This window comes from Mobula birostris, chromosome 19 (assembly GCF_030028105.1).
Source record: "Mobula birostris isolate sMobBir1 chromosome 19, sMobBir1.hap1, whole genome shotgun sequence".
Taxonomy (NCBI): domain Eukaryota; kingdom Metazoa; phylum Chordata; class Chondrichthyes; order Myliobatiformes; family Myliobatidae; genus Mobula; species Mobula birostris.
This window is the reverse complement of record NC_092388.1, coordinates 32,233,072-32,258,857: the sequence shown is the minus strand read 5'-3', so window position 1 is coordinate 32,258,857 and position 25,786 is coordinate 32,233,072. Positions and strand designations below refer to the sequence as shown.

Here is a 25,786-nt window from a genome sequence, read left to right as displayed (position 1 = left end):
TTCCCAGTTTTATATGAAATTTAAGGTCCATCATAATTATTGGTTCAACTTCACTCCAATTCTTATTTCTTGATTAGTTTTCTCTGTAACTGTATTTCTGTTGTTAGGAAGCATACTAAGCAATTGATTGCTTTCTCATCCTCACTTCCTATTCAGGGACAAAACCATTCCTCATTACCAACATCACTTTGCCCCACAATTCCTCTCCCCAAAAACATTTATTATCAATTCCCAATTTATCATCCAAGGTCTAAGATGGGATTTCATTCACTCTCATCTCAAGTTTCCATCACAAATGCACAGAATAATATCTATTCTCCAACTTAATTGCCCTCGATCATGGAGTTAAAAGCACTTAATTTTGGCAGGTCAATGAAAGTACTCCTCACAGGTCCCCTCTGATGCCATAAATAATTTAAACACTGATGCCATTTTTGGGACCCCATTTCACCAGTATTCAAAAAAGTTCCAATTTTAAACAAAAACAATTGCTTTCATTTCGATATTCGTACTCAATCCTGCTGCTTTCTCATAAATCTCTTTGGTATCTTCTCCAGTGAAAACTGGTCTTTTCTGTAGTGAAGTTACCAGAATTATATGCAGTACTGAGCTATGGCCTAACTAACTAGTACTGGCAAACCATTAGAGAAGTAAACCTTCAAGTGAAAATCTCCTAAAAGTTCAGTTGCCAGATAAATATTAGTTCATTTATTTAATCCAGGTACTACTGGACACAGAATTTCCTAATAATGACCCGTAAATTATTTTATGACAAACCTCTAGTCATGACATCACAACTGGCAACCCTCCTGCGAGGAAGTCATCCTGCAACGATACAAAAAGCATCTTCACCAGCATCCACAGCTTACAGCGAAACAAAACAATAAAACCTCCAAAGTAACAAATGAATTACTTCAACTTAAATTGGGCTAGTCCATTTGCAAGAATTACTACAGCATTTATCTTGAGTTCAGACGAAACCTGCTTTGCACTTTTTAATAAATCAGGTACCGTAACTGCATGTAATTTGTCTAATGGATATTTTATTCTTTCTTAAAATGTCTATTACCTCTGGTGGTTCTTTAGGTGTACTGTTAGAAAGATAGTCATCATCTTCTTCCTCCTGTATTTGTTCATAGGTGCGTTTCTTGGCCTTTTTGTCTGTTGCTTAATAGTTAGCAAAAGAAAATTTATATTTAATAAACACTAAGTTAATAAAACATAGCAGATCTTGATGGCCAATGGTGCTATGTATTTATACGTACAAAGAATCTGCTTAAGTTGGTCAATAAAATTGTTCTCATAAACCATCCTCTCTTGCCAAATTGCTAATACTCTTTCCAAGTGCTTCTTGCAATTCTCATCAGATTCACTGTCAAGCAAGAAAAGAAATGATAAATTAGTGTAAACTTAATCCCAAGGATGCAAATCTATGTCTATTTTACCAAAATACCCTTCAACATGCGCATTTCAATGGATATGATCAAATTTGGAATTCAAACACTAATAGTGTCATTTCAATTGTGGAATGTTAAAGTAGTTTGTAGACTTGGTATTTAAATTAAGCAATTTTTTTTTGTTTTCGTTAGAAAACAGGTAAAATATCAATGATCATTTTATTCAGGATATACAAATACAGGTGACTCTCACATTGAATGGTTTTATAAAGATAATGTACAATTATGTTCATGCAGAAACAGGTAATTCCAAACAGAAACAGTCATACGTTTTACAGCAGTATATCATGCATAGTTTACGTGGACTTGCAACCTCTACATGAGTGAAACAGCTTGCTTGGTTCTGGTTAATAGTGAGAATGCAAAAGAGATGAGAGGAAGGTTTAGATCTGCCAGGTGGAACTGTAACTATTTACGGATATGGGCAAGTTGTACTGAACAGACTATTGTATTGAATGAACCTTGAAGAACCACAATCCAAAAATATTTTACTAGCTATATGGAATATTTGAATGCTTTGAAGCCACCGTTGTGTTATTTATACATTTCCAGATGTAGACTCGTTGCTCCACACCTTGAGGGTGGGGGCTGTATTTAACCACAGTACAGAAAATTGCAATCTGTTGGCTTACAATTCAAGAATGTTTTTTTCAGAGGGTACTTGCAGCATTGATGGCTCTGGGCCTTTACTTACTGGAGATTCGTATGATGGTTGGGGGGGGGTGGTGTGAATCTTATTGAAAGGCCTGGAGAGACTAGAGACAGCCAATTCAGCAGTGGGTTAGCCTAGGACAAGAGGGCACAGCCTCAGAATTAAGGATGACTTTTAAAATACAGATGAGGAAAAATTTCTTTAGCCAGAGAGTGGTGAATGTGTGGAATTCATAGCCATAGATGGTTGAGGAGGACAAGTCACTGGGTATATGTACAGTGGAGTTTTATTGGTTCTTCATTAATAAAGGCATCAAAGGTTATGTGAAAAAGGTAGTGAATGGGGTTGGGGTTGAGAGGGAATAATAATCCAATTGTGGAGTAGACTCAATGGGCTGAATGGCCTAAAAGGCACTTATGTCTAATGTTCTTGTACCTGCAGTGGAATAAACATACAGTTGCAAGTTTGTGAATCCTTTGCAATAACCTGGTTTTCTACATTAATTACTCATAAAATGTGGTCTGATCTTCATCTAAGTCACAATAATAGCCAAACACAATCTGCCTAAACTAATAACACAAACAATTGTACAACTTCATCAATACTGAGTACACCATTTAAACAATCTTAGTCTAGGTTCAAAACATCTGGGGTAATGCCTTCTACAAAAGCTATTTGGAGTCAGGTGTTCCAATCAATGAGATGAGATTGAAGGTCTGTGTTGTAGAGGTGTCCTGCCCTATTAAAAAAAAGACACAAAGTAGTGTTACTGACAATTTATGTGCACCATTTTCAGAGGATCTTAGAAAACTGTAGAGATGCACAAAGCTGGAAAAGGCCTCAAAAGCATTTTTAAAGACCCATGTGTTCATTAACCTGCAGTAACAGAAATTGTTTACAAACCAAGGAATTCAGGGCTGTTACTACTCTCCCTAGGAGTGGCCATCCTGCAAAGATTACACCAAGAGTACAATGTGCAATGCTGAAGGAGATGAAAAAGAACCCAAACATAACAGCAAAAGACCTGCAGAAATCTCTAGAACTTGAACAGAGACTTTAACACGCGCTCACTACAAGAAAAACACTGAACAAGAATGGCATTCATGGAAGGATACCCGAAGGAAACCACTGCCCTCCAAAAAAACCATTACTGCACCTCTCAAGTTTGCAAAAGCCCACCTGGATGTTCCACAGCACTTCTGGGACAATGCTCTGTTTACAGATGAAACAAAAGTTGAACTATTTGGCAGAAATGTACACTGCCACGTTTACAGAAAGAAGGCACTGCACACCAACACCAAAACCTCATCCCAGCTGTGAAGCATGGTGGAAAGAGCATCATGGTTTGGGGCTGTTTTGCTGCCTCAGGGCCTGGACAGCTTGCAACCGTTGAGGGAACAATGAACTCAAAATTGTATCATGACATTTTACAGGAAAAGTCAGGGTAGCGATCCTTCACCTGAAGCTTAATAGAAATTGGATGATGCAACAAGACAATGACCTGAAATATAAAAGTAAATCAACAACAGAAAAGTTTAAAAAGAATATTTGTGTTTTGGAATGGCCCGTCAGACCAGACCTTAACCTAACTGAGAAGCTGCCGCATGACCTGAAGAGGGCTGTCCATGCAAGATAACCCAGAAATATTGATGAACTAAAACAGTTTTGTATGGAGGAATGGTCTAAACTTCCTCCTCACTGTTGTGCAAGTCTGACCAGCAGTTACAGGAAACGTTCGGTGGAGGTTACTGCTGCTAAAGGAGCTTCTACCAATTATTAAATACAAGGGTTCACATAGTTTTTTCAGCCTAAACTGTGAATGATTAAACAATGTATTCAATGAAGACATGAAAAGTACAAAGTGTGCTACTAGTTTAGGCAGATTGTGTTTGTCTACTATTGTGATGAAGATCAGACCACATTTTATGAGTAATTAATGCAGAAAACCAGGTAAATGCAAAGGATTCACAAACTTTTTCTCGCAACTGTACAATTTTATCTCTCATCGGTGAATTAAGTGTAGAGGTATAATAAGAAAGCTAGGCATAATACCAAGACCTGGTGACAAAGGAGAGCTGGATAAGATGCCATACTGCACAACAGGAACTTGCAATATTTTATGATCAGCATGACAAGTGCCAAGCTTTGTACTGTAAAACACTTAACTTAGCACACTTGGGACTAGTATTGAATTACCAGATTTTCTGGATCAGATCTCTAAATAATGCAATGCACATTTAATTCAAATTTTTATATGTTACACGGGAGAGTAATAAATTTTCTAGTGAACTGGAGTGTGGAAATTGGGGCTCCAGAAGTTTCAAGGAAGTGTGGGAACTGCAGTCCTGGCTGCACTATTAGGATTTCCAAGCAATTGGAAAACAAGATTATTAGAGCTTTACTGCAGATTTCATCAATTTAGAGGACTCCCCAATCAAAGATTTTTCCAGGGAGTTTGAAATAGCTTGTAACAGACATTTATTGGTAACTGGCACATGGTTCAGTTCTCCACAGAGATTGCTATTGTCATCAATAGCATCCACCTAACCTAGCATGTTTAGGAAACTGCTGACTGATTAAATTGACCACCATAACTGAAATGTACAGTGTGTTCTGTGCAGTGCATTTCACCAGTCTTCAACAGTTGGACCTCAAAGCTGCTAGAAGGTCCTGGCAGCCAAGTCTATAAGGAACACTAAAACTGTTCAATGAGATTCAATAAAAAGATACACCAAATTAAAATACATTTAATGCTAAACTACATCCTATTCTTCCATAAAGGGCAGATGCTATGTCAGATGGCAAGTGCATCGGACCCCTCAGCTTAGCCAATCATTTCTCTGCTGTTCTCTGATGAGCACAGCAAGAGGCAAATTGGGTAATGTCCAAAATGAACCGACTTTAGCCATTATTTCACACACTGAATAAGCCGGAAGCAAATGCCAAGGGTGGGCATGTGAGTGCAGATGAGTGTAGCTGTGAAGTCTAATTTGGAATTGGTGCCATCTCCAGGTAATGATTATATTCTGATTACACAAACGTATGCAGTCGCTTTTGTCCATAAGTCGTAAAATACACATAATTCCCTTGATATGGCAACCATTCTTCATAAATATTGTAATAAATAGCATCAAAATCGCCTATCACTTATTAGAAAGAACAAGTACTATAAGTGGAGAGTGCAAGGAAACTAGTTCTACCATTTATAGGAATGATTATATGCATATATGACTTTTGAATTTAATATTACGGGAGTGAACTGGTAGTAAATTGGGTTAGGCGTTGGCTTTGCGGGAGAAGCCAGAGAGTGGTCATAGAGGGTTGCCTCTCTGATTGGAGGTCAGTGGTGTGCCCCAGAGATCGGTGCTGGGTCCTTTGTTGTTTGTCTTCTATATCAGTGATCTGGATGATAATGCGGTCAATTGGATCAGTCAATGTGCAGATGATATTTAGATTGGGATGTAGTAGACAGTAAGGAAAGTTATCATGGCTTGCAGAGGGATCTGCATCAACTGGAAAAATAGCAGATAGAATTTAATGCAGACAAGTGCGAGGTTTAGCACTTTGGTAGGACCAACAAGGGTAGGTCTTACTCCATGAACGGTAGGGTACTGAGGAGTGTAGTAGAATAAAGAATTCATTGGAAGTGCCATCACAGGTAGATAAGGTTGTAAAGAAAGCTTTTGGCAAATTTGGTCCTGGTGCAGGGTCAATGATTTCAACATGGACTAGATGGGCCAAAAGGCCCGTTTCTGTGCTCTACTTCTCTACGATTAAAGGCATGGAAGGGAATTTCTTAAATTAGGCATTCATAACCCTGGGGTGCCTGTATGCAAAATATATGACATTCTTCTTTTATTTCACTAAAATGTTTTTTCTTGCAGCAATAACACTTGAGTTTTTCTGTATGAATTGGTGGGTCAGCCTTGGTCTGATTCCTTTGACTGCTAGGAACTGAATTAACACTTACCTGGCTCTTTGTTGCTACAGCACTGGTCAAGTCTCCTTAATACTGGGCTCTCAACGTCGGATGATCTTTATGATTGGAAGCAATGATGGGTGGATGGTGATGGAAAGAGAATGTTGTCTTTCAGGCAAATGGATTTTCTTTTGAGGTAACTTTAGATACAGAATGGTACCACTTTATATTCTTAAAACTTTAATCTGAAGGAGTGGTGCATTTCCTTTGTCTCGATTGGTTTACCTTTACTGTCATTTCACTGTATTTAGTGCAGTGTTGTGTATTAGTTCAGTGATCATGGCATGATTGTTCATCTCCGTCACTCTAATTCCCATGCCCCATCTTTCCACTCTCCCAATTGGTGCATTTCCAGTGAAGTTTAACAGGGCCAAAAAAAGGCAATCAGGACTGCACTGCTCATTGGAGCTAGACAGTGGAAGAATGATGTGAGAGGCTGAACCAAACAGCATCAATATTCCAGAGTTCTATACTTTGTACCCATCCAAGAGTATTATGGTTAATTAGCTGGGAAGGCTACGTACTTAACAGCACAGGATGCCTTGGACAACAATGTACTGGAACTCTAGGGTAAGAAAATAAAATCATTTTGTTTATGATTATATACAACTGAAAGAGCCTATACTTACCTCAAAACATTAAATAAAATGCTTTCCAATACAAGGCAAAATTCTTAACTGAAATTTAGCGTGGGTAATTGAATTTCAGCAGACATTTCCCAAACATAACTTAGGTTATAACATTCAAATAAGATGCCCATTACTTCACAGTATTTATGTTTAAAGTGCATTTGAGAGAATGAAATAACAAAAAGAGATTAAGAGATTACATCAGTCATTATACAAAGGGAAAAGAGGGCAGCTCAATTCAATAAAAGCTATAAATCTTACATTTCTATTTTAAAAAAACAATATTCCAGAATTTACAATGTAAATATGGCAAGTGTAAATCAGTCACATTTTTATTGAACACAGTGTACCTTGAAACATGTGAAAATGCATCCAACAAAACTGGCGCAAAGTCCTTGGTAAATTCTGGCCCCTTTTTCTTGCTATTCTGGATCACATCATTTGCCAGATAAAGGAAAGTCAGTTTTCTACTTGGTTTAGCTGTAGACAAAAAAGAAATTGGTAAAAGAATATAAGTTCTAACAATTGATTATGCTGGCTTTTTTTTTTTGCAAGTTATCAAAATAAATCAACACAATAACACAACAATGCACAAACTGCAACAATAATTAAACATTCTTTTGCATTTAGTGTTTTAATCTTTTTAGCATTGTAGCAAAACAGCATACAGAGCAATAACAGCCTCAAAGAAATTTGGCCGTGAGCCGGAAACCGGGCCGTTGTGGTGACTGGGGTTTTCCCAGACTGGAGGGAAGGGTTGTCTCCTAACCCCTTCACATAGGTAGCGCTTATGAGGCCTTCTGTTGGTTGGAGTTGACCGTGGATGTTGCGTCCTAGCTGTCTACATGATATAGAAGCCGGAGCAGTACGATATGGAAGCCATGCAACAGGCTTCCCCTCTCCTCACAGCTGATGAATACAAAGGAACAGCAGAGAGCAATACAATTTGCACCAGTGGCAATACAGATACCAGTTAGCATTGAACTTGACATCGGACTGCCTTAGGGACTTGAGCTCCAGATTTTTCCCTCAGCGTTTGCTCACGAAGCTTTCCTCATGAGTGGGTATACAAGGCAGCAACAGTTTTTCAGAATTTTCCTCCTCCTAGATGAGCCGCCAACCACAGCTGACGAGCCCCCACTACCCAAAGCAACTGGTTTTAAAGCATCATAACCTGCCTTCCTCCCTTCTATCAATAGAAATGGTTCAATTGGTCTTAGTAGCTAAGCCAAGTACGACTTGGTTGTCAGAGGTTATCTGAAACACACACCATCAAAAGCATTTAATAGGTAGTGGGAGCTTATACCATGATCTCTCCCCAGCTATGACAACCTTAAGGTAGCACTTAGACATGTCTTAAATAAAAATCAAGATCATACTGGCATACTTGGCAATTTTTTTAAAAGCCTATAAACTTTGAAATATAGTAGGCAGTAAAGAAATTAACAGACTAACAGCCAGACTGATGAAATGAGCAGACATATGGCAGATGGAATTTAATGAAGTGTGGAGCAACACATTTGCAAAGAAAGAATGAAAAATTAACACGTATAATTTTAAAGAGACAACAACGGAAATACCAGGAGTTCACATATACAATTTTTTGATCCTGTAAGGTCAACACAAGAAATAGCGAAAAGCAATCAGGCTCTGCCATTAAGTAAGATCATGGCTAATTGTTGAGCAGGGCACAACATTCCTGCAGTAAGCCCATATTCCTTAATATGAATCTAAAAATAACTTTCAATTTCAACCACAGAAAATGTCTCAGAGAATTCTGAATATTCATTACTTGCTGAGCAAAGCTATTTCTTCTCATCTGCTGAACAGCAGAATCCTTATCTTGAGACACATGCTGTTTCCAAACACTCCCTCCCCGATGTACTTGGATTTAATCTACCGAACCCTTGGAGTATTGCTCATCACAACTACATCCTTCCTTGGATATGGTGACCAAGATCAGTCTTTTCCAGCTAGTGCTTTACTTAGGCCCGACAGAAATGAAACCTTAACTCTAGCATTCAAACCTTCCTGAAATAAAAACACAACACACTGATCATCTTCCTGAATGCTTGTTCTTTCTGCTCTTCCAGTTTTTTTTAAAAAAAAACAAGGTTACTCAGGTCCTTTAGGACACTAAAAGCTTTTAATTTCTCACCAAATGGGAGACACTCTATAATTGTGCCACAGTGATGAACTTGTATTTTTCAACAATAAATTATATCCTTCTCACAAGCCATAGAAACATGAACTATGTAACTTTAACAATTTGGATACATCAAACTATCCTTGACCAAAAAACTGATGTAGATTATGAGCAGCTGAAACTCCAGTGCTGATGCTTGGAGAAGCACAGTCATGCAATCTGGACTTACAAATTTATTCTCACTTTTGTTTGTGTTAACCAGATCCATGCCAATATATTACTCACAATCATGAATGCTCTACTTTGGCTCAATAACCTCAGTAGCATTTTATCACGGGCCTACCAAAGTCCAAATAAACATCATCCGGTTTACACTCATCTATTCCTTTAAATACAATCTAAATTCTCAGTCACCACTTCCTTAATAAATAATTCTAGTATTTCCTCTATTTCTCATACGAGACCAACTAGTCAGTCACCTCTTAGTTTCCGTTCTTTGAAGTAAATTTACTTTTGCTACTTTTTAATAGGAGGAGATTTGGTCTAGAATTAATTGGATTTTGAAAGATAACCACTTCCATAGCAATTTCTTTCAAAACCCTGTGTTACAGGCCATGAGACCCCGAGTATTTATCAACTTTCAGTGCCATTTACTCCTTAATGGTAACTTCTCAATTATGTTCCATTAGTTCCAGTTTGCTCGCGCCTTCTTCATTCAATTTTGATGGCATTTTCCAAATTCGTTTGAATCAGTTTACAAGGGGCAACTTAAAGATTTCTGTCAATCATTTCCTCGAAGCCTCTGCAATACTTTTGTTTCTGATTATTCTCATATTCCTCTTTCCTTTTCAACATCTTGGAGCTGTAATGTTGAATTCTGATATTTTCACAAATCTCAATCTGATAGCTATTTCACACAACAGCCTTTTCCTATAATCCCACATAGTTTTGTTAGTTACCATTAGTTCACTTTACTCTTGAGATTTGACATATTAAGTGCACATATGCACAAGTGCACTACTTATTCTTTCAACTTTAGCCACTGATTTGTTCACTGTTGTATCTTTTAATGCAATTTTCCCAATCTACCACAAACATCATATACTTTATACCTTGTTTGCTATGATTACATTCCAAATCTGGGTTTCAGATGGAACTAACAATCTTTTATGTAAATTCTTTGTAAATGATTATTCTTCCCTAAAGACCTCTAACTACACAATATAAACTATACAATTATTAACATTCACATTATACAAAGTCAATTTAAAAACAGCTTATTCCTTCAGTGGTTCTACCATACTTAGACCTAGAAAATTATTTTGTTCACTAGTAATTTGTCCTTCACAATTATTCTAACCCAATTTGATCAGTATTATTTGTAGGTTAAAGTCTATTACACAAGCCTCTAATTTTCTCATTTATATCATAAATTTGTGGAGAGTTGCAGTCTCTCACCAACGTTTTCTTCTCTTTACTTATTGAGATTTCATCTGAGACCTCAATTGTCTTCATACCATTCTTTATTGGGGTACCCCTTTCCATTCAACTGCATTTTGCTGAAAAAGTCTCTCGGAATACTTACTTCCACATGATCTCTGCAATAATATTCCTCTCGTCTATTAGGTCATCAATATTGTGGGCTTCAGGTAATGAACTTTCAATTTTAATTTACTTACCTATTTAATGGCCACATCCCTTCATTCAGTTATATGGTGAAGAGTTGTAGCCATTAAATAAGCAGGTAACACACAAAAAATGATGGAGGAACTCAGCAGTCTTGATGAAAGGTCTCAGCCTGAACCCTCAATTGTACTCTTTGCCATAGATGCTGCCTGGCCTGCTGAGTTCCTCTTGCATATTGTGAGAGTTGCTTAGATTTCTAGCATCCGCAGATTTTCTCATTTGTAGTAAGCAGGTAGGTTAAAATCATTTTATCCACTGTCTTTACTAACTTTCTCACTTCGGTTGGTCTTCAGCCTGGAACTGGTTCTTTCCACAGATGCTGCTTGACCCATTGAGTTCTCTTTTCAGGATTTTGTCATCATTTCAATTTTGTCTTTTTTGCCATTTCCCCCTGCCCTGACTCAATTGGACGCATTTACTATACTACATTTGTTACTGTAGTGTAATTGGTAATGGTAACCAGGGGCTATTCCATTCATTTCCTTTACCTTCACAAATGTCCACTCAACCTAACTCCGTCAACTATTTTAGTTAAAACCTAATCTCTATACCTAGATATTCAATCTTACACATAGATGCCAGCTTGATTAAACAAAACCTAAAACATAAAATGGTTGTTCCTAATATTGGTGCCTGTGCCCGTAAGATGAATCCCATTGCTTCCATAATCGATCTTTCTTCCACACCGATCTTTGAACCATTTATTCAAATGTTATTTTATTGCCTATGTCAATTTGTATTTGGTATCAATAGCAACCAACCAAATATCAGCTGTTTTGTTTTGCTTTACATGTAAAGTCACACTTGTCTTTATACCATAGTCCTTAATTCAAAGTTCACATTCAGTACACTCCATAGTGTAACTACACTTAATTTGTTCCAACACCTAGGACTCTAACACTCAGTGCTGCTTACCTGCATATGAAAATTACAAGGTTAAGAAAATCTTGCAATAAAACATCTAAAATTAAAGCAACCTATTCACTTGCGTCACAAACGTTACAGAAGTTAAGTCCTGGGAATTATAAACAGAGGCATTGAAACAAAAGCATATTAAGGTAAAACTTTATTTAAAACAAAAATCAGTAAATTACTGAGTTAAATTCTCAACACATTTTCGGAAAAAATATCAAGGCCTCAAAAAGCTGCAGAATAGATTAACTAAGATGGTTGAAGAAACTGAATAATTTGGTGAGATGGAAAAAAAACAGCATTATTCACCTCAGAGCAGAAAAAAAACAGATGTTCAAATTTATGAAGGGTTCTATTAAACAAGGTTAACCATTTTTGACCATCCGCAACCAGAGGTTTGAAAGTCAAATGAATGTAACCAGCAACAAAGAATGAAACAAAAACTCAGCCTCCACTCCTGACTGGAAGTCTTCAATCTGAAATGGTAACTACTCTCCAAATCAGCTGCCTGCCCTGCTTAGTGTTTCCAGTATGTCCTGAATTTGTTACTGGTATTGAGATTATCTAGCAGAAGCTGGTAATTCATTTAACAGAGTAACTGCAGGTACAATGAACTGAGTGGCGTGTTTCATGCTGTAGGTGGAGAAAATGATGCATCTACAGGAGTCAATGTTTCGATACAGTAACAGCATAGGAGATATATTCAATTACTTGGGTGAATTTAATGTGAACTCTGGAAAGTTAAAATTAACATATTTGCTCAGTATGAGCAACTTCTAAGTGTAAGTACAATATAGCAATATTTGTATTTTTATTAAATATTCTTAGGAGGAATTTGACAAATTAAAATAAACTAAGTTTTGTACAAGTTTACAGATTTGTAATAACAGACTGCCTTTATAATTGCTCTTTGAAGTTGGTTAGATTTTGCACATTTTCAGTTCATCTACAGGTTAGAAAACTTCTGTAGCACATTTGGATGCTTATCCATATTGCCCTTTGAGTTAATGAACAAATTAATTTTGACATTTAGAACAATTAACCCGATCTAGTATGGGTTAATTCTTTACACAATATGCATTTCCCCGTTCTGTTTCTAAAATATTTAAAATAGCCCAAAGTTTAAACTTTTAGTCAAAATCTGTCTATCCTCAACAAATATACCCTTAAGAAATCATGAGTGCATATTATTTTTAACATGCCTTTAATTTACAAGTCCAGTATTACAAAATGGGTCTGCAGCACTCAACTTACAGGGATTTCCTGAGGAAGTTGATGCTTCAGTACCTGTACACCTTTTCTAGTTATGAATTACTATGCAGCTACACCTGCAGATTAAGTGCCTGGTACCAATTGCAGCCAGCTGCAAGATTGTTGGTAGCTGTTTAAGATGGATGGAGCTTGAGCAAAGGAGTGTCCTATTACATTGCTAACTTGAGTTTGATTAACAAAAGCTCTAGATTAAAGAAGAATTATTTGTCATAGAATACTTAGATAGGAACTGCTTTTCATTAAACTATAAAAAAATTATCAAATTGGATCATTACTCAGCACGTGGATATAAATACGGTGGATTCCAGTTAATTGGGACACTTTGGGACCAGTACATTTTAGCTCAATTAGCTGAAGTTTCATGGAAATAGTTAGAACTGTATAAAAGAGAAACCACTGTTTAACTAAGTAACATATTTACGTATTTACATGAAATACATAACAAGTTGGAACACTATCAATACTTCCCCAGTACTATAAAACTGTATTAGTTACTAATAGTTAGCGATGGAGGTATTTATCCAGTGTATGGGGCTGTGTACTTTTGATGGCTGTAAATAACAAAATCAGTGCAAAAACCTAGTGCAGATAATGGACTGCCTTCATACAATGCTTTCGATGATTGCATTTTCCAAATCTTCATTTTTATTTCAACAATCAAGATGATTTTCAATCTCTCACTGCTAGTCGGAAGTTCCCACCTGCTTCAAAAGGACAACAATTATCAGTGCCCAAGAGGAGCAGTGAGCTGTCTTAATGACCATTATCCAGGAGCACTCACATCTATGAAGATGAAATGCTTTGAAAGGTTAGTCATGGCTAGAATCAACTCCCGCCTCAGTAAGGACCTGGACCCATCGCCACAATCGGTCTATGGAAGACATGATCTCAATTGCTCTTCACTAAGCCTTAGATCACTTGGACAATACAAACACCTATGTCAGGATGCTGTTCCTTGACTAGCTTAGTGTTTAACACCATAATTCCTACGGTCCTGATTGAAAAGCCATAGAACCTGGGCCTCTGTACCTCCTTCTGCAATTGGATCCTTGACTTCCTAACTGGAAGACCACAATCTGTGCAGATTGGTAATAACATCGCCTCCTTGCTGATGATCAACACTGGCACACCTGGAGGATGTGTGCTTAACCCACTGCTTTACTCTCTTTATATCCATGACTGTGCGCTAGGCATTGCTCAAATGCCATCTATAAATTTGTTGATTGTTGGCAGAATCTCAGATGGAGACAAGAGGGTGTACAGGAGCGATAACCTTGCACTCAACATCAGTAAGACCAAAGAGCTGATTGTGGACTTCAGAAATGGTAAGATGAGGGAACACAAATCAATCCTCAGAGTGATCAGAAACAGAGAGTGAGCAATTTCATGTTCCTGGAAGTCATTATCTTGTAAGATCTAACCTGGACCCAGTATATCAAATCAGCTATAAAGGTGGCATGACAGCAGCTATATTTCATTAGGAGTTTGAGGAGATTTGGTTTGTCACCTAAAAACACTTGAAAACTTCTACAGTTGTACCGTGGACAGTATTCTGACTGGCTGAATCACTGTCTGGTATGGGGGGGGGGGGTGGTTTAGGAACCGCACATAGTTGAAAGAAGCTACAGAAAGTTGTAAAAATTAGTCAAATCCACCTTGGGTACTAGCCTCTAAATTATCCAAGACATTAAGGAGCAGTGCCCCAGAAAGGTGGCATTCATTATTAAGGACCCTATCACCCAGGACATGCCCCTTCTCAGTGTTACCGCCAGGAAGGAGGTACAGAAGCCTGAAGGCCATCACTCAGCAATTCCGGAACAGCTTCTTCCCCTCTGCCATCTGATTCCTAAACTGACATTGAACCCATGAACACTACCTCACTTTTTTATTATTTCTGTTTTTGCACCACTATTTTTAACTGTTTAATATATATTACTGTAATTCATTTATTAATTTTAAAAAATACTTATCATGTATTGCATTGTACTGCTAAATTAAAAAAATTCACGACGTATGCCTATGATATTAAACCTGATTCCTTCCAATTCTTTGTAACTCCTAACCTGAAGCAGTGAAATCACTTGATGTTCACTCTTGGCCATTTCTGGTATCTCCAAACTTGAAAGCTTGAAACCAGTGCGCAAAACAGTTCTGAGTTGTCTTCCAACTTATTTCTCGCCAAGTATCAGTGACAAAAAATCCCTGCTTTTTGAACACAGACACATGAAACTTATGCTATTTAAAAATATTCACTCTAAGCATGATGTAACCTAATGGCCACACAAGTTCACACAGCTGACACGAGTTAGAAACTGTTTGACAACAGCCTCCTGTCCAAATTAAGCAGCATAGTGTCCCAAATAAGCGGCTGCTCTGATTAACTGGAACACACTAATTCATTCTTGTGTTTTTCATTCAGGATGTTTAGGCATCAAGGACAGGGCTATTCTTAATAGTCAATTCCCTTTAGCTGCAAAATTGTCCACCATATTCATATCTGAATATGGTTTACAGTGGGGCTGTTCCAGACATGCTGGTTCCAATGTTTAATGTGCACATGCTACTCCATAACAGCATCCTCAGACAACGAATCATCTTTGCACATCGATGTTACTGCTCTCAAAATGCCATTCTATATTCATTAATAAGCCAGAGTTGAACTATTGCTTAGCAGTACAAGGATACCCTGGATCACAAGTCTGAGGCTGTTTGAATGCAATTCTGCTAATGTGTCTTCTGTGAAATCAGTCTTGACTGTAAAATGGCAGAGTATCCATGATATCAAACTAGGACTGGGCTATTGGTAGTAATCATTGAGTTAGTCAGCAGACAATCAGGCCCGATGGCCCATGTTCACGGTGACTCTCAAGTAACTATCTACACTACCACCATTTTCTAGAACCTTATTAACAGCCATGGTACTTCAATATTTTAAGATCCATCACCTACTTGGACAGCATGTTCCAAATTCCAACCACTCCCTTGGCTGACAAAAAGTTCTTCTATAGATCCCTTCTAAACTTCATACTCTAAAACTGATCTTTTTAGTTTTAAAGATCTCTGCTAGGGGTAAAAGTCTCTTTCTATCCTAGCTATGCCCTTCAGATTTTTGTATACCCGAATCCAAACCACCTACTCCACTCCATGAAAAACAAATATAGCTAACCTAGTCTTCCCATAAAACTGTAAAACTATCCTAGGCAACATACTGATGTATCTCCTTTGCAATCTCTCCAGTACAATCATGTCATTCCTGTAGTTCAGTGACTGGAACTGTACATACTCCACACACAGTCTAACCAAAATTTACAGAGTTGAAGCATAACCTGCTCTTTTATTCTATGCTTTGCTAATGAAGACAATTATCCCATATCTTCTTTATCTCTACCTATGCTGCCATCTTCAGGGATCATTGGATTTGTACAGTGGTCTCTGCTCTTCAATGCTTCCCAAGAGCTTATTATTCATTATCTTACTCCTTGAATGCTCCCAAAGTATATCACTTCACATTTATCATAATCTGCCATTTCAAAACCATCACCAATTTTATATCAACTGCAAACGTACTCATCATACTTCCTAAATGTATATCCAAATTATGTTGACAACAAGCAGAGGGCCCCAGCACTGAATCCCATGATAATCACTGGCTTCTAATCATCAAAACTCTCCACAATCACCCTTTTCATCCGATTAACATTCGAATTTTAGATTCAATTTACCAATTTCTATGGCAAATTCCACAGGTTTTAACCTTTTTGATCAACTTCCGCATGGGATCTTGTCAATGACCCTACACAAATCTATGAAAACTACATCACATGATCAAATACATCTGCTGATCAATTAAGAAGGACAAGGTTAAGGAACTTTCTCTATTTTCCACAATTCTAGACCGGCATTTATTTTCCCCAGGATTGTTAATGGTGGTTCCGCTGTACAATTTATTGAGTATCGATGCTACCCGTATACATTGTGGTCTGTCCTTACTGTGCTCATGGCCCTTTCAAGTGGTGCTTAACAAAGAATAATATTGACTCATTCGCTGATTTCAGAATCAAAGTTGAGGATAACCAGGTTACTTATCTTGTAGCTGTATCTAACAATGAGTCCCACACAAGAAATTAAGGATACAGGAAGGTTGTGATGATGGTATCCAGCTATTGTCTGAATGACATGATTCTATCAGTAGGAGTGTAGAAGGACAATAACTGACAAACCTGTACAATAGTTCTCTCAATTTAGTCACAATCCAAGATTTCTGTGAAATTGACTTCACAGGGTGAACATACTAGCTGTGTTTTGGCATATTAGAATACAAAGCAAAGATTGATGCCAATGGTGCAAATGGCTTTAATCCTTTCCAGAATCAGAATCTGATGCAATTTAAAGGATTATTTTGACAGGGCAGTTAAAAAGCAAAATGCCGTCAACCTTTAGTAACATATAGGCCTGACCAGTATGGATTTCCATCCCTGAAGGACATTAGTGGACCAAGTAAGCTACTCACAATCATTTAGTTTTGCAGTTATAATATATAATTCCATCTTGCACTTTAAGAACCTGGATCAACAGTCCAGGTTCTCAGAAGTCAGAGTCCGATTAAAATAAAAGCTGTGCAAATTGATGGGCCAAACGCCTAATTCAGCTCCTGTGTTTCATGGTTTTATAGAAAAATTGAGAACACAGACATACATTTTCCTCTCACCACCAGCAAAGGAGAAATGATTTATACAAATGAGTAAGACACTGTTCTAAATGAGCCACCACAGAGGTGTAACTTGTATAGACAGTACCAGAGTACCAGACCTGGTTTCAATTCTGATCTCAGTTGCTGTTTGTGCAAATTTGTACGTTTGCCCTATAACTGCATGGATTTATCCTGTGTACTCCATTTTCCTCCCACATTCTAAAGATGCTTGGGTGACAGATTAATTGGTTGCTTGAAATTGCCCCTGGTGTGTAGGTGAGGGGAGGGCAGGGGGAATTGATGGAAATATGAGAATAAAGGTGAGTGGGAGCCTGGAATGTAGATGGATGGCAAATGGTCCCACTATGTCCATGAGCCTGTTTCTGTGTCACATGACTGACTTCTCCAAATTGCTGGATAATGTGAATTATGCAGGCAGATTATGATGTGCAGACACACATATGGATTTCAAAAGCAGAGATCAGCTGAGTTCCTCTGTCCTTGACTCCTTGGGTCCAAACAACAATTTTAAACTGCGCATCTGGATATCTGAAATAAAACCAGAAAATGCTGGAAGACTAAGCAGGGTTGACTGCACCTGTGGAAAGAGAAAGAGGGTTAAGTTTCAAATTGATATACTTTTAGCAGAACTGGAAAATATTTAAGATACTTAAACTGATCAGAATAATTTTGCCACACCTTTTAACACTCTTTATCAAGTAAGTAACTGCTTTTAAATTTGATGGTTTTATACAAGTCACATTTCAGAATGTTTGATACACAATTATATATTGGCATCTACACAGCCATTTAAAGTAAATTGGTAATTTAGTCAAGCGAATGAGTAACAGCTCACAAATTAAGAACAGGAAAGATTATTGATCATTTTTAATTATTTTGTGGCAGAGGGAAAAATGGACTAGGAATGAACAACTTAAAACTAACAAGTTAGAAATGCCAAATGTTAAGTTTCCATGAAGACTTTTTAAACTTCAAATTGCAAAGCATACAAGTAATCATTGCAGTCAATTCCCTGGGTTAGGCTCCTGAAAATCATTTGTAACCCAAACTGTTTGTAAGATGGAAAGGAACAAAAACATGTCGAAGAGAATCACAGAATCAGCTGTGATGGGAGAGCAGCTGCCCAGGCTGCTCAGTACTTCCAGCTCTGCTCGATTTCACCCAGCCCCTGTCCATTGTGGCTCAGGAAGAAGGAGCCCTATTCCTACATTTTGTGTAAACGCCCATGAACTTGGCTATCTGAACAGCTTCCTACTATACCGTTATCTCTAAGCCATGTCTTAATATTGTGCTTAGACTCAGCCATTCCTATCAGTCAACAGTCCAGAGCTTTGTCAATATATGAACAATTGAATTTGGGACAGGAGTAGACTACATTGCCGCTCAAATCTGCTCCAACATTTATTAAAATTGTGGCTGAATGTAAACTGATCCTGTATTCTTGCTTATCAAGAGTTTACCTTTGCCTTAAAAATGTTCAGTTTTAACCATCTTCTGAAAAAGGGTTCCAAAGTTTCACAACTCTCAGGAGAGAAAATATTGCTCCTCAGCTGTTCTAATTGGGGAGCATTATTTTTAAAATTGACCCAGTTCTAATGTCTCATTGAAAAAATCCAGTCAAGGATTCATTCTCTATTGATTGCTCTTTCAGTCAAGTGCCTTCTCTATATCCACTCTTCAGCCACCCAGATGGAAGGTCTCGCTCAACATGTTAACTGCCTGTTTCCCATCACAGAGGCTGCCAAACCAGTAGTGTTCTCCATCAGATTTGGTTTTAATATACAACTTTTCTGCTTTTGCATTTAACTCCCCACCATTAAATAACATTGGCAATTTCCTCACCTGCTGAGTCTGCATACCAGCCTTTTGTGCCCAGATCCCTTTACATCTCAATAGCTCTGCACTCACATTTAGATAACATGCTATTTTCCCAAAACAGACACATTTCCAAATTACACTCCAGATTTTTATATCCATGTCACTCACACAATTCATCTTTGTGGTATCCTTGCTTTCCTACCCATCTCTGTGCCATTAGCATATTTAGTAATCATACCTTTGAATGTCTTCATCCATGTCGTTCATTAACATTCAGAGTGCTGAATTATTGCTTTGGGTATGCAATGGAATATCTGACTGTGTATTGCAAAGTCAGAGTCTACTTAGAAAAAGGGCAGTGGACACTCCTTTTGCAAGTGAAGCTTCCACTTACGAAGTGCGAGTTTTCAGAAAAGCATAGCAAATTGGCGAAGTGTTATATACAAATATCTAACTTCACTTACGTGCCCCTATTTGGAGAGCAAATGGACTGCCAATCACTGCGTTCAACGGAGAATACTGTTGCAGACATTAACAGAGTTGTATTTCAGTTGGTAGCATGCTTACCCCAGTCAGATCGTTGTGGACAATCCCCACAATAGAAACTCAAGCAGTTAGGCTGTTCCTAATTCTGTGCTACTCCAAGTCCAATTTCTCTTTTGAAAGCTGCTCCATCAAATTGCAAAATGTTGGGATTTTAAAGATTAACCAGCATTTTGGAACTCATAAGAGAACATCTAAGAAGTTCACCCATGAGTGAAGGATTTTACTGTCTCTTGCAAGTTAAATTTTGATTATCCCACAAGAGGGTGACAATGGGCCCAAACTTCAATTCCACTGGGGAGCTCTTAAATTCCAATTATCTGAACCAGATGGACATTTTCTTTATTTCTCGCCTTCATATCCTCAACATCACCTCTTGGTTACCCACTCAACTTGTAGCCTGAATATTACTTTACACATATTTGAAACAAGTTATGAGTAGCAATTGGAAGGTCCCAAAATAATATTCATCCATAATAAATTCATATTCATAATAAAATTTTAAGAGGACTTCATGAATCTTGAGGAAGAATATGCATCAAAATGCACATTTCTTCGTCTTCCATTCTCCTTTTGAACCGATGTAGACAAAACCTATTCAGTTTCTTTTGCTTGGCTTTCCAGGAGTTTAGTTGTGTTGCATCCACACAATAAAATTTGGTCAGCATACAACCTGACAATTCAACTTCAATTTATGAAGTGAAAACAATCCCACCCTTTGAATGGCAATCAGAATTCAACATCCCTCAGTTATCTATACAATTTGTGGAAATTTGAAAGTGCCCCAGACCACTCTTCCAGATGGTCAAAGAAATTGTTGATCCTCCAAATTCAGTTATGTTTTGTTAAGTGAAAAGCATTTGGTCTGGGGATAGGGAATGGGATTACCTTAAGCAATGAATCAAGCCTTAGGTTGCTTGCTAAGTGTAGTGCTGAAGAATAACAGATTTTTCTGCGGCCTTTTTAAAGCAACTACATTATACAAGATAATGTAATGAAGGTGAAATAGTTGAAATCCCTCATAGTACTGTTTTCTTCAAAACAGGTAGTCCTTGTGTCAAATAACCTCCTCCTACTGTGAGCTACTCAATAATTCTTCATTAATTTCTAATTATAATTAGCCAACCCAGAATTCTCTCACAGAACAAATGATTGCATGGATATGATCAAGAATTTGAAGACATGTTCTCCACGGATGGGTGGCAAATTAGTTACTAGATTGAAACAAATCAAAGTTCTCACTGCTTCATTTTTAGTTTGCTGCCATCAATATTCATAAAAGAAAGGCAAAACTACTGAACTTCTGTCTACAAATGCAAATCCAGTTTGCTTCAGCAGTATCAACAAAGCGCTCTTCAACTGATACGCTCAAGGATGTGTGAAGGTTAGGGAACCATACCTGAGTGAGGCTAATTAGCAAACTATTTAAATGCATGCACCCTACTCCACTTCCATTGTCTTTATTCTCAGCAGACCTGCCAATTACACATCTCCTCTAACTGGCCCCAAAAACCTTTGTTAACTATCTTTTGTCAGACATTACCTCCTTTAAACCCACAACTGTGTCCATTCCCTTGGGGAGAGGGGGAAACTTACCCCATCCATTCCTGCAAACTTCCTCTCTTTCAAAGCAGTTGCAAGAATTCTGCCATTCAAACTCTTATTCATCTTTTTTTGAACTACCATTTGAAAACCATCTGGTAAACGGTTGTCCTTGTCCCCTACCACTCCCAGCTCCCAAGTGGCCAGAATACTTACCCCGCATACAGCTACTAAGGAAAAGAAACGTATGCTTGGAAGATTGAAACCTCTCTCGGAACTTGATACAACTCCATCCCTGATAGCCTAAATTTAAATGCCCATCTACAACGCTATGTTAACCTGACCACATACCTGGACTATATCCACCGTCTCCTTTTTCACTCACTTCCTTCCCTACCTTAAATCATCTGCAATTGAAATACTAACTTGTCTTAATTCGCTCTCAACTTAACCACTTGAACATACACTTTTCCAGACCTTCTCAATTTATCCCCCTAAACTCTACTGCTATTTAAATTTGTTTACACCTGTGCTTATTGACTTATATTGAAATTAAACATCTAGCAGCTCAACATTCCTGTCCCATCTTCAATGTTCTCTAATCTCAGTCATCGCTATTGAAACTCCAATTTTAATTTTTAGAAAAATTTTTAATTTAGGCACACAGCACAGTAACAGGCCCCTCTGATCCAATGAGCCTGCACCACCGAATTACACCCACGTGACCAATTAACCTACTAAACTGAATGTCTCTTGAATGTGGGAGGAAACTAGAGCACTTGGAAGAAACCGACGGTCACACGGAGTATGTTTAAACTCCAGATAGACAGCAGCAGGAATTGGACCCTGGTTGCGCCGCTGTAAAGTGATGTGCTAACCGCAACACGATCGTTGACACTTGATAAGTCTTTCCAGTACTAGCCCAAGGTTCCCCCATAACTTTACCACTCACACTTTTTTGGCCTCTGGTTAAGATCATCTCCTTAGCTCATGTATTTCATATTGAGGCATAGTTCATGTTTAAATGTGAATTATTGTTTGTTAACATCCCTGTGAGGAACTCAGTGCATTTTGCTATTGCTAATTGAAGTATATAAAAGTAAGACGACTACAAGAGCAAGGGACAAGAGAATACATGTTTTTGTATTAAAATAAGTTGCAATTTTTAAAACAGTACTAATGTCAGTTAAGCAAGTGCATTAAAATGCATTGAGGTTTTCAAATAAATGAATGAGAACGTAGTGAAGGAGGTGATCGAAGTTAACTGCGATTTTTAAACAAATAAAGCCATCATTGCAACTAATAACAACCTACTGATGTGCATTGAATACAGAAAGGCACTGCCTCCAATCGCATTGGTGTAGGTGAGCTGACCAGAGCTCAGACTCAGTGAGTCCACTACAGGCACCTGGCGGATTGTAGGCTGCAGGTAAAGTTGCATGGAAGTATTCCAGCCCCAGGTGCCCGAGCGCTGCCCCACGCTGGGCCGGGTCGCCTCACCTTTCCTGAGCTCCCGGTGCCACACCAGCACGATGGTCTTGGAGTGCTTGCGGTGATGAATCAGCCAGAGGGACAGAGTTTGCACACTCTGCTGCGAGTTGCTGAGCTCCGCCAGTTTCTTTTCGAGAGCGGACTCGGAGAAGGCGGACATCCTCCCGCAGGCCGCGGAGCTTGTCTGCAGCCCCTCCCCACCGCGGAACGCAACACAAAGAAGCAGCGCCAGCAACCTGCACCGGCCAAGATGGCGGCCGCCTTCCCCCTGACGTCAACGCGCTCCCCGTCGCCCGCCGAACGTCGGCACATCGGCCGTCGGCCAGACTACAGCCCGGCGCCGTGGCCGGCCGTGACGTCAGTCGCCCACTGAACCCTGGGGGAGCTCGTCGTGCCCAGCAGCGTCTGTGGAGGGAAAAGCAATCACATTTCATGTAGGGAGGAAAAATAATCCGACTTTTAAGTACACTTAAGGTGTTATTTTTCAGTAGTACTCTGGTAGTTTGAGGTGTGGTATTTGTCCAGTTGACTTGCTCTCCTTCAGTTGGAAGCTTGTTGGAGATCAGGTGTAGTCTTGCATTGAAAACCAGAATGACAAGAGTATTGAGGGTGGTGATGCAACATTACTTGGCGTCAATCTGCACGATGACTGAGTTTGCTGTGAACTGACTAAGATTTTAAACAAGAGAAAATCTACAGATGCTGGAAATTCCACCACCAAGCACAACTTTCTCTCCCACCCCCGACCACTTTCTGCTGTCTGCAGAGATCACTCTCTACGCGACTCCCTTGTCCATTGTTCCCTCCCCACTGATCTCCCTCCTGGCACTTATCCTTGCAAGCAAAACAAGTGCTACACCTGCCCCGGCGCCTCCTCCCTTACTACCATTCAGGGCCCCAAACAGTCCTTCCCGGTGAGGCGGCACTTCACCTGTGGGTCTGTTGGGGTCATATATTGTGTCCGGTGCTCCCAGTGTGGCCTCCTGTATATCAGTGAGATCGGACGTAGATTAAGAGACAATTTCACCAAACACTTATGCTCTGTCGGCTAGAAAAAGTGGGATCTCCTAGTGGCCACCCATTTTAATTCCACTTCCAATTCCCATTCCGATATGTTTATCCATAGCCTTCTCCACTGTCATGATGAGGCCACACTCACGTTGGAGGAACAACATCTTGTATTCTGTCTGGATAGCCTCCAACCTGATGGCATGAGCATCGATTTCTTGAACTTCCAGAAATGATTACCCCCCACCGTCACCATATTCATTCATTCTCTCTCTCTCTCTCTCTCTCTCTCTCTCTCTCTCTCTCTCTCTCTCTCTCTCTTCTCTCTCTCTCTCCTTATCTCCTTGCCTGCCTGTTGCCTCCTTCTAGTGCTCCTCCCCCTTTTCTTTCTTTCATGGCCTTGTGTCCTCTCCTATCCTCTACCCACTTCTCCAGCCTTGTATCTCTTTCACCAATCATCTCAGCTCTTTACTTCACCACTCCTGCTCAAATTTTTACTTATCACCTTGTGTTTCTCCCTCTCTTCCCCCCGCGTTTTAATTCTACTCATCTTTCCTTTCTCCAATCCTGCTGAAGGGTCTTGGACGGAAACGTCGACAGTACTCTTTTCCACTGATGCTGCCTGGCCTGCTGAGTTCCTCCAGCATTTTGTGTGTTGTCTAAGATCTTAGCTTGGATACCGTCGTGCAGTGGACATAAAAAGGAGATGAACTTAAGATGATGGTGTCTTCTGTCCCTCCTGATTTTCGTTTCCTCAGCAATGTGGAGAGCAACTCTACTCTCTGGGAGAAGGCAGCTGAAGCCTGTCAATATCATTCCCTGCGGTGACTATGGGGAGGCCATCTGAGGGTACTGGTATGAATTTGTCTCCTTTGTCGAAGGTAGTCTGTACAGCACCATCCTCCTAGAATGATGACAAATATGCTTCCCGTTTAATTGTGTTAGGCACGTGGCCAAGTGGTTAAGGCGTTCGTCTAGTGATCTGAAGGTCGCTAGTTTGAGACTCAGCTGTGGCAGTGTGTTTGTGTCCTTGAGCAAGGTACTTAACCATACATTGCTCTAGTGTCTGTGTGAGGAGTGGTGCCCCACACAGACTTCCAATCTGCGCCTTGTAAGGCATGAAAATGCCCAACGCAGGCCTCTCATGGTCTGAGTCGACATTCCCTCCCTCCCTTAATTTGGAATGTTAATTTGTGGGGTTAAATTTACAAAAATACACCAACTACAAGCCTGGATATTCAGATAACCATGTGGCAATGTCATGTTGTGGTGATGAATACGGAACTTGGCTCAAAAAGAGGCAGAACTAGACATTAAATATTTCTGGATTAGAAATATTTTCAGGCTGAACAGGAACTTAAAAAAAGTGTAGCTGAATAGATCAAAGAGAATATTGCAAAGTGGGAGAGAGTTAGTCACAAGGGTAACAGATAATTAGAATCAGTTTAAAATGAAGGGCATATGTCGTGAAGTTTGTTGTTTTGCAGCAGCAGTACATTGCAATACCTCGTAATAAAAACTATAAATTACAATAAAAGTATATACTGTACAGGGTGTTGAGGAAGGGGTAGCACCTCTGGTGAAGTGGCTTGCTATGTCCAGTCTCGGACAGCTCACTCACCCTTAGTCCCCACCGGACACTCAGCTCTCCTCTGTGGCTGTGAGTAGCCGTCTGCATATGGCAGCAGCCACTCCGCGATACTCCACTCTGACAGGCAGGCTAAACCAAGAGAGGGTAGCCATTGGGCCTCATACCCCAGTAAGGCAGGGACATTCCTGTGAAGCATGTCCTAGCATATGAAGGGAGCTCCAGTGGACTGGGTGGATGAGATTTACAGTGAGATTCAAAGGCCAAGAAGGAGATTATACAACACTGTGTGGAGAGCGAAGGGCATGACAAGGCACAGAAGACATCCACTGCAACCAAGGAAGACACCAGT

General features: G+C 39.2%; 1 protein-coding gene across 1 annotated transcript in view; it reads right to left on the bottom strand.

The window, feature by feature from the left end:
* LOC140212499 (regulation of nuclear pre-mRNA domain-containing protein 1A-like) overlaps nt 1-23,181 on the bottom strand; it is a 76,324-nt gene extending 53,143 nt beyond the window's left edge. Inside the window, 4 exon segments of the mRNA XM_072283373.1 lie at nt 1,070-1,167; nt 1,266-1,372; nt 7,068-7,197; nt 22,848-23,181. Coding sequence (XP_072139474.1) covers nt 1,070-1,167; nt 1,266-1,372; nt 7,068-7,197; nt 22,848-22,998 — 486 coding nt within the window. The 5' untranslated portion in view covers nt 22,999-23,181.
* Nucleotides 23,182-25,786: the final 2,605 nt, after the last annotated feature.